The following is a 9,757-nucleotide window of genomic DNA, read 5'->3' on the forward strand; positions in this document are numbered from 1 at the left end:
GGGCTGGGGCCGGCTTGGAACTGCCCAGCAGTGAAAGGGCCCAGCACCTGGACACAGGCATCTCGGCTCCACCAAGTCCAGCAGCGTCTGGGGGCGCAGCCTCCAGCGCCAGCCTGGCTGCAAGTCTCTTCCCTCCGCGGGCCTCCGGCTGCCGCCCACGGCCCGTCTCAGGAAGCCGAATCCCAAGCCCAGGCAGGGCCAGTGGGCCGAGGGCAAACCCCGCCCCCAGGGGTCCCCGATCTTTGACCCCATCCGGGACTCTGTGCCTCCCCAGGAGGCCACGGGCGGGCGGGCGGCGCTGCCTTTTGTGTGCTCCGCTCCGAGGTGCCAGAGAGCCCCCAGCCGCGCGCGCGGGATCCCCTCGCGGCCCCCGGCCCCTCCTCTGGGCGTCCCCGGCCCCCCTGCTCGGCTCCGCGTGCCAGCTCGGGGCGCGCTGGTTCGCTCCCCGCGGCGCCAGGAGGAGGGGCGAGGCCCGGAGCCCCCTCCCTCGCGCGGCGCCGGAGCCAGCCAGCCGGGGGGACGCGCCGCCGCCCGTCATGTGGGCCGGACTGCTCCTAGCGGCTGCCGGCGTCGCGCTCCTGCTGCCGGGGGCCCCGGCTCGCGGCTACACCGGGAGGAAGCCGTCCGGGCACCTCGGGACGGAGAGGTGAGCGCCCCGCCCTGGCCCCGCCGCGGGGGCGCTCCCGGCATAGAGGAGCGGAGGGGCGCCCGGAGCCGCCGGCACCCGCGAATCGGGGCTCCCCTCTGGGGTTCTGTCCGCGCGGGCGCAGTCCGTGGGGGCCGGACAAAGAGACTGCACTGTGCCTCGCGCGCATCTCTGTGCCTGTGTCCGGGCCGTCCTGGCTGGGACTGGAGGGGACGGAGGTCCCGGCGCCGGGGGAGCCCACCTGAGGTCGCCCTGCAGCGCAGACCTGGGCGAGGGAGGCGGACGTGCCGCCTGGTCTGCAGATCGGCTGGCTTCGCCGAGAACGTGCCGGTGCTCCTGCCCGGGCGGGGCCTGGCTCCCGGCGCCGGCCGTCGGGAGAGGGGGCTGTTCCTGGCGCCGGCTCTGCGCGAGCCGCGGACCTTGGACCCGCGGGGTCTCTCGGGGTCACGTTTTGGTTTCCGCCGTGTGCGCGCGCGGGCGGGGGTGGGGTGTTTGTCCCTTTGCTCTGCCTGGACAGACGCCGCCGCCCCCTCGGGTCCGCTCCTGGCGGACGCCAGGCTCCCGCCGGTCGGCCGAGCACGTGTGTGCGCGATGCCGCCGCGGGAACCGGCTGGAGGCGCAGCCTGGCCCCGGGCCGCTGCCTGCGGGGGTGTGGGCGCCGGGGCGGCCCTGCGGGCGCGCAGCTCGCGGGTCACACGTGTGTGCCCCGCCGCCGCCGCCTGTGTGCTCAGGTTCCGGGCTCCGCGTTCGGGAGCCTTCCTGCCACCTGTGCCCCCGCCGCGCCCCGGCCCCCCGGGGGGTTCTAACTTCTGCGGCGGGAGCGGGGGTGGCTCCCCTTTCCTTTCGGAGCGGGACTGAGGGGCAGGGGCGCAGCGCCTCCTTCCCGGTGCTGACGTCATCTCTCGGGCAAGAGCGTGGCTGCGGCCTCCCTGTCGGCCCCCCTCCCGAGGGCCCCCCTTTTCTGTGATGACCTCAGAGAGCAGCAGGCTTCAGAGAGCCCCCCGCTCAGACGGCTTGTCGCATTTGGCAGGGGTCGTCTCCCCCGAGCGGGGCGGGTCTGTCCTGCACACCATGTCCTCAGCCCCGCGGCTGTGCCAGGGCCCTCGTGGGCGGGCGCTCCCACAGGCCTGGCCTGCAGACCATGCCCATCAGCCTCCAGGCAGGTGGAGCGCAGGTGGGAGGGCCTCTGGGTCCTGTGCTGCTGCGTGGGCTTCCCGGCGAGGCCAGGCCGGCACAGAACCAGCTGGAGGCGTGTCTGCGTCCCTCCAGGCCTGTGTCCCAGGCTCTCTCCGACCCCAGCATCCTGCACGCGCATGGCCGTCCCTGCGCCTCTTCCCCAGTTCAGCCTCCAGGAACTCCCCTGACCCCACTCGGAGCTCCATGCCAGGCCTGTGGGCAGAGTGTCACAGCGCTTTGTTACCACCTGGCCGCTTGTCTGCCCAGCGCCCCCGCAGGCTGGGAACTGGCTTGTTGGAGGCTGTACTGCGGGGGGCCTCATCCAGCAGCTGGCACAGCGGGCGGGCCCTTCTTCACCCCTTTGGCACCCCCACTCTCACCCCCGAGATGCCACCTGGGGAATGACGTGTGTCCAGCTGTCCTCCCCCTTCTGCGTTTTGCTGGCTTCTCTTCTCAGCCTTTCCCTCAACAGCCATTTAATGAGCACCTAAATGCTAAAAACCAGATTGGTGTTTCTGGTTTCTTGGGATATAGTCCTGGAAGTGGGATCACTGGGTCAAATGGGAGTTCCATTTTTAGTTTTTAGAGGAAACTCCATACTGTTCTCCACAGTGGCTGCATCAGCCTGCACTCCCACCAGCAGTGCACGAGGGTTCCTTTTTCTCCGCATCCTCGCCAGCACTTGTTTGTTGATTTGTTGATGAGAGCCCTTCTGACAGGGGTGAGACGGTACCGCATTGCTGTTTTGTCCGGGTCCTTTTTCTTTGGAAACTTCCCATCGCCTCTCCTGCGGGTCCTGAGCGCTGCTTGTTGACTGACCGACCAGCTTGAGACGCTCACTCCTCTGTAGACGTATCAGAACATGGAATGTGCTCTCTCCTCTCTTGCAGACGCCGGCTGGGCCCCCACGTCTGCCTCTCGGGGTTCGGGAGTGGCTGCTGCCCAGGCTGGGCGCCCTCCATGGGCAGTGGGCACTGCACCCTTCGTAAGTGCCTGTCCCCGAGCCCCAGACATCCTCCCCAGCGGGCGCTCACTCCCCCAGCTGGGGCAGACAGGGCACCCTCCCCCTGCCTCTGCTCCCTCACCTGCATTTCTCCTCCCAGCCCTCTGCTCCTTTGGCTGTGGGCGTGGCATCTGCATCGCTCCCAACGTCTGCTCCTGCCAGGATGGCGAGCAAGGGGCCACCTGCCCAGGTACCTGGGGGCGGGCGATGGCTCCTGGGAAAACTCTGTGAACACAGAGATTATGTGCCAGGCCCTGGGCACGGTGCCCTCGCATATTGTCTCCAGACAACCCTCGTAGGCAGGCACTCCTGCCCATTTTATGGATGAGGGACGGAAGCACAGAAGTCAGTGGCTCCCCCGGGGGTGCCATGGCTAGTAAGTGGCAGAGCTGGGTTTCAACTCAGGCCTGTTTGCCTCCAGGGGCACCTTCAGGCAGGAGGAGCCCCGGCGGGCGGGGCGGGGGCGGCCGGGACCTGGGCATGGCACGTGCTCACCTGTGTGCCGCCTGTTTCAGAAGCCCACGGGCCCTGCGGGGAGTACGGCTGTGACCTTGCCTGTAACCACGGTGGCTGCCAGGAGGTGGCCCGGGTGTGCCCTGTGGGCTTCTCCATGACGGAGACAGCTGTTGGCATCAAGTGCACCGGTAAGAGGCCTGGGAGCCGGGGCGGGGGGGGGGGGGGGGGGGCGGGGGGGGGCGGGAATCATGTCCCGCCCTCGCCTGCCAGGACGGTCTCCAGAGAGATGCCAGCGCAGGGCTGGGCAGGAGCCCCGCAGTGTGAGAGGCAGGGAGGATGGAGCCAGAGGCGGGGCCCTCCTGCTCTTCCGCAGACATTACAGAGCGCCCTCCTGGGCCAGGCGCGGAGCGGGGGACAGTGACCGCGCGGTACACACATGCTAGCTGGCCGCAACCCGCCTGGTGCAAGGTGGGCCTGCAGGAGGGTTGACGGAGGAGGGCCGCTGTGGGGAAGTGACTTTGAAAGATGAGAAAAGCGAAGCTCCAGGATTCCTTTGTAAAAGCGCGGTTTGCTGGTGATTTTGAAAAGTTTCTGCAGCCACGGTGACCAGCCACCGGCATCTTTCCGGAGACGCGAACCCTCTTTGGGGGTTTGATTTTGTAAGAATCTCGTTCTCCCCCCCCCCCCCCCCCCCCGAGTGCAGATGTTAAAGAGAACGCCCCTGGGAACGTTGGGGTGTGAAGGAGGGGCAGTGAGTGAAAGCCCAGCGTGTCCGAGCTGCTGCCCAGACGTATTGGCTACAAAAGGGGAGCTGTCTTTCCTGCCCTTTTCCTTGGGTGCATACGTGTTTGCACGTGTGTACCTGTGTGTGTGTGTGTGTGTGTGTGAGGCATGCATAGCTACGTGTTTTATGAGGTTGACATCATCCCTTCTCTACAGTTTTTGTCTGAGTTTCCTCACTAGACGTGATATTGGAAGCACAGAATAGTCCTTACAGCATAATTTCTAACAGCTGCACACGTGGCTGTGCAGTGTAAGCCCCCAGCCCTGTCACCCCTCATTAGCTTGTCTGCCATGCGTCCCGCCGTAAATAATGCCGCGACAGAGGCTTCCGTGGCCTCTGATCACTCCCAGAGCCGCCGGGCCGGGCGCCTCACGCTCTGGCTGCTGGCGCTCCTTGCACCGCCCCTCGGGACGGCTGAAGTCATGCCTCTTCCCCTGATGCCTTTTGTGGGGAGAAATTTCCACACCCACTTCTGGTCGCAGAGCAAACTGGGCCGAGAAGAAGCCAGAGGATATGTCACAGGGGGCGTGGGGGGTGGGGGGTGGAGGGGGCGCACTGGCCTTGGCCACCAGGGATCCCAGGGGCTGGAGTCAGTCAGGGCGGGCTTCCTGGTGGCCGTGGTCCCGAAGGGCCCGGGTACGGAGAATGGAGGGCACGCGGGCTCAGGGGCAGAGGCTCCGGTGCAGGCCAGAGTGGGCAGAGCCAGTCCCGCAGGCCCTGCAGAGCAGTGTGGTTCTTGGAGGGGGAAGGGGTGCTGTGAAGCAGGGGTGGGGAGATCTGCCCCCCAGCCCCCCTCGCCCCTCAAGCCTGCACCTCCCCGGAGCACTGCTTGGACCCAGGCACCTGCCCTGGGCAGAAGCTTTGAGTCTCCTGGTTGCTGCCCAGCCGAGCCTTAACCAGCTCCCCAGCCCTGCCCCCCCCCCGCCCCTCCCCGCCCCAGCAGGAACCCGTGCTCCTGCCAGGCTGGGCCCAGGTCTCCCCTGTGCTTCCCAGACTCCCCCCTGCTGGCCCCTCCCCCGGAACCTCCTGGTCCTCTGCCCGTCTCTCTGCTGTGACGGTCACACTCCGGCTGGGCCTGGGCGTTCCCTGTGGGCACATCTCACCGGCCACGTGTGGCCTCGAGGGCGTGTGCCGAGGCTCCTGCCTTATCAGACGGGAACCATCTGGGGAGCCAGCGCTGTGTCTCAGTCCCACGTGTGTCCTCAGTGTCCCCTGCAGGCCTCCTGCCCACGCCCTCTGCCCCGTGGGGCTGCCCCGGGCGGGTTCGGCTCCGTCCCAGCCCTCCTCTTGGTCATCAGTCTGCGTGGGTCAGAGAGGAGGCCTGGCCCTCGGCCTCTTCTCTCTGGAGCCTCCCTGTGGTGACTCCCCTGCGCCTGGCCTTTCTCCCGGATGGGGTGGGGGGTGGGCGCGGGTTCCGTGCGGGGTATTCTCCCTGCACCCGACCGCGTGCACCGTGGGCCACGCACGGCTGTCTCCTCTCTCCCCAGACATCGACGAGTGTTTAAGCTCCTCTTGCGAGGGCCACTGCGTGAACACGGAGGGCGGGTTTGTGTGCGAGTGCGGGCCGGGCATGCAGCTGTCTGCCGACCGCCACAGCTGCCAAGGTGAGCGGCTCGGAGGGCAGGAGGCTGCTGCCGGGCCGGCGTTGACCGGGTGGCCCTGCAGGCCGCCTGGGCCCGGCTCTGGAGACAGGGCCAGGAAGAAGCGTTCGGCCTCCAGCGGCCCAGCCTGGTGGGGAGCAAAGCCGCGAGGCTGGGACGGGGGCAGGTGCGGGGGACCCATGGGAGAGGAGGCGCCTCCCTCCTGGGTGAGCAGGATGAGAGCGATCTTAGGGTGACTTTCACTCATAGAAGTGAGGCGAGGAAGCAGTGAGGTCAGTGGGGTGAGGCAGCCACACACAGTCCCCTGGGCCCTGCAGTGTGAGTCTCTGCTGTTTGCTTTTGTCATCAACTGTAAACAAAGGTTTAAAGGCCTCCAGCTCGGCCCTCTGCTCGCCCCCGAGAGTGACCCGGGGCCTTAGCTCAGGTGCCGTAACCAAACCCACGGACGGGGCGGCTGGAACAACACAAGTTTAGCCTCATGCTTCTGAAGGTGGAAGTCTGAGGTCCAGGTGCCAGGCCACTCCATTCCTGGTGAGGGCTCGCAGATGGCAGATTGAGGGAGCTTGGCTCTGGGGTTGAGGGACAGGGCAAGCCCAGGGGCAGGGCAAGGTCGGCAGTCTGGACCTCCAGGTCCCCGAGCCCGATGTCTCCTCTTCTAAGGGCACCGATCCCATCCTGAGGGCCTCACCCTCCAGACCTCATCGAACCCAAATTCCCAAAGGCCCCCTCCTGACACCATCACTTTGGAGTTTATGGCTTTACCATGTGAATTTGGGGGACACGATTCACCCGTAGCACCTGGTTATCAATCTGCCTGCCTCTCCGCAGCACATGTACACACACACACACACACACACACACACACACTGTTACAGAGATGTAATAAGAGATGAACAGCGCACAGTCCTGAACGATGGTGTCTGGGCACCTTGCTAAGCACTGTGGATGCGTTTTCCCATTTCATCCTCCAAATTATCCTACGAAGTTTATTTCCATTTTCCTGATAGGAACACTGAGCCCTACAGACATGAAATAACTTGTCCGAGATCGTCATTCCGCTGCTTGCTTTCCCCTCCAACAATCTGCCTCGGAGATCTCTCCCGCCAGGGCCCACAGCCCTGCTTTGCTCTTTGAACTGCGGCCTGGTGCCCTGCAGCGCAAACATCCCGCAGCTCCTAACCCTTCTCTATGGATGGACACATAGGGTTTCACTTTTGCAAATACCTACAGGCTGTGCAGAGGGAGGCCTGGGGAGAGCGTGGGGAGAGGCAGGGCGGTGCGCAAGGCTGCTGCTCTCCAGACTCTAGCCCAGTGGTCCCCAGCCTTTTTCCCGCCGCGCCTCACCTGAGCGTCTCTAAAATCCTGATGCCTCCCCTCCCCCCGTGACATATCATTCTTATTATTCAGAAAGTGAACCCCTATTCACGTGGAGAAAGCCCAAAAGGCCATAAACTTGGTCTAAACAAGCTTCCAAAGAACATGGCATCCACGAAGGAGAAAAATAAAAGAACGAAAGGACAATTGAAGTTCTGAGGAAGAAATCACTAAGAAATTGTTAAAAAAAATAATAATATGAAGTGATAGGAAAAAATAGCAAAGTTTCAAAATATATAATAGAGAACTGAAATGCATAAACGTGTCACGATACATACTTACATACTACTACATGTGAGGCCCCTAGAACCATAAATGCAAAAGAAATTCACTGTGAATAACTCATTCTCGATTGCCCCCCTTAAAAATCACATCGCCCCCCTGTGGGCGTGTGCCCCTCGCTGGGAACCGCTGCTCTAGACGAAGGTGGCCGGGGCCAGGATGTGGGTGGGGTGGAGGGAAGGCTGATCTGGGGGGCTGAGGAGTGGATACACTGAATGTGGGCAGAGAGAAAGGGGGGGTTAAGGGGATCCCCCCACGGCCCTGAGTGGGGCAGGAGATGGCGATGAGGGACACGAGGGACCGCATGGTTCCAAAACTCCACGGGGAAAGCGCTCCAGCCTCGTCCGTTCCCTCCAGACACGGACGAATGCCTGGGGACGCCCTGCCAGCAGCGATGCAGGAACAGCATAGGCAGCTACACGTGCTCCTGCAGGCCCGGCTTCCATCTCCACGGCAACCGGCACTCCTGTGTAGGTGAGGCCGCGGACCCTGTTGTCTCCACTCAAGAGGAGGGACAGAGCAGGGACAGGGAGAGGCCGGCCGGCCGGCAGGCAGGCAGCACCTCCTGGTCCCCGAGCCTGTCAGCGTGTGGGGCTCCTCGGGGGAGACCCCGCCGTGGGCTTTTCCTGGCCGAGTGCCAGTTCATCCAGTTGTTGCTCTCCCCCCCCTCCTCCCAGAGACGCCCGGGGTTCCTCTCTCCCCCCCTTTTCTTGGCTGCCTTTGCTCCTCTTGGTAAATGACGCACGTTCTGCCTTAGCGCCTCTGGTTCAGGAGGAGACCCTGTCTTCTCAGCCCTCAGCAGGAGTTGGGACTGGCGTGTGTGGCTGGAGCGGGGCTGGCGGGCGGAGCTGGGGTCCCCGGGCCGGAAACAGGGCCGTGTTCCAGCCGAACTCGGTGTGTGTCCTGAGGCCGGGCAGGGCGCTGAGACTCTTCTCGGAAGGGGCCACCCCACCGACCCCGCCGGGTGGGATGGTGCGAGGTGTGGATTGCGGTTCCCAGCGGCTTCTTCCCTCCAGCCGGCACTGATCGCTGCTGCCTGCTGCTGGGGACGAGTCCCTGGCGCACCCATTAAACGCCCACTGGATGCATGACCCCGCGAGGGCCCCAGCACAGACTTCAGCCCCGCTGCCCGGCCTCTGAGCCACCCCCCCCCCCAACCCCCCCCCGGGCAGGGAGACTCCGGCCTTTGGGGCTAAGGGATGATGGGAGGAAGGCCTGGTAGCCCTGACCAGGCAGCCCTGGGCAGCGAGGCTCTCCTGCAGATGTCAACGAGTGTCGGAGGCCGCAGGAGCGGCGGGTCTGCCACCACGCCTGCCACAACACCGTGGGCAGCTTCCTGTGCACGTGCCGACCCGGCTTCAGGCTGCGGGCTGACCGGGTGTCCTGTGAAGGTGAGTGACCAGTCCCGCCTCCCGGCTCTCGGACCCCCTTCCCCACCCCACCCGCAGCCACACCAGGCCCCGCCCTCCCAGCACCAGGCCCCGCCTTCCCAGCACCAGGACCCGCCCTCCCAGCACCAGGCCCCGCCTTCCCAGCACCAGGCCCGGCCTTCCCAGCACCAGGACCCGCCCTCCCAGCACCAGGCCCCGCCTTCCCAGCACCAGGACCCGCCCTCCAGCACCAGGCCCCGCCCCCAGCACCAGGCCCCACCCTCCAAGCACCAGGCCCCGCCCTCCCAGCACCAGGCCCCGCCCTCCCAGCACCACGACCCGCCCTCCCAGCACCAGGCCCCGCCTTCCCAGCACCAGGCCCCGCCCTCCCAGCACCAGGCCTCACCCTCCAGCACCAGGCCCCGCCCTCCCAGCACCAGGCCCCGCCCTCCCAGCACCAGGCCTCACCCCCCAGCACCAGGCCCCGCCCTCCCAGCACCAGGCCTCACCCTCCAGCACCAGGCCCCGCCCTCCCAGCACCAGGCCCCGCCTTCCCAGCACCAGGCCTCACCTTCCAGCACCAGGCCCCGCCCTCCCAGCACCAGGCCCCGCCCTCCCAGAGCCTGACCCTCTTCCTTCTCCACCCACTCTTGATATTTTACTCGTTTTCCTTACACTTCACTTTCTTCCTCCCTCCACTGCGTTATCCGTGCTTCCTCCCTTTGCACTTCATTCTTCCCTCGCCCTTCTGTTCCCCGGAGCCCCGTAACGGGCCCCAGGGACACTGGGCAGTGGTGTCAGATCGATCGGCCACACTTTGCCGGCCGGCGCCTGCCGGGAAATGTAGGTTCCATGTCCTATAAAAACCGAAGGTGCTCCTTCTAGTCCATGGCGAGTCCTCTGGGGCCTGGGCTCCCACCCCAGGGGGCACACCTGGCGCGGGCGGGCGCATGGCCCCCTGTAGCTGCCTGCGCTCTGGCTCCTTCCCCATCCGCCTCCGTGTGTGACCGTCGCAGCCCCAGTACTTTAGAGCCGCACGGCTGGCGCGGGACCCATCACGTTGGA

At 65.4% G+C, this 9,757-nt stretch overlaps 1 protein-coding gene across 1 annotated transcript in view; it reads left to right on the forward strand.

Moving 5' to 3' along the window:
* The first annotated feature begins 536 nt into the window (after positions 1-536).
* VWCE (von Willebrand factor C and EGF domains) overlaps positions 537-9,757 on the forward strand; it is a 24,946-nt gene continuing 15,725 nt past the window's right edge. The window contains exons 1-7 of the mRNA XM_070426368.1: positions 537-646; positions 2,713-2,807; positions 2,926-3,015; positions 3,341-3,469; positions 5,553-5,669; positions 7,680-7,796; positions 8,585-8,713. Of these exons, the coding sequence (XP_070282469.1) occupies positions 537-646; positions 2,713-2,807; positions 2,926-3,015; positions 3,341-3,469; positions 5,553-5,669; positions 7,680-7,796; positions 8,585-8,713 (787 nt within the window). The remainder of the gene's footprint in view (positions 647-2,712; positions 2,808-2,925; positions 3,016-3,340; positions 3,470-5,552; positions 5,670-7,679; positions 7,797-8,584; positions 8,714-9,757) is intronic.

The sequence above is a fragment of the Myotis yumanensis genome, unplaced genomic scaffold, assembly GCF_028538775.1.
Source record: "Myotis yumanensis isolate MYYU_CA2020_CCGP unplaced genomic scaffold, mMyoYum1.0.hap1 SCAF_10, whole genome shotgun sequence".
NCBI lineage: Eukaryota > Metazoa > Chordata > Mammalia > Chiroptera > Vespertilionidae > Myotis > Myotis yumanensis.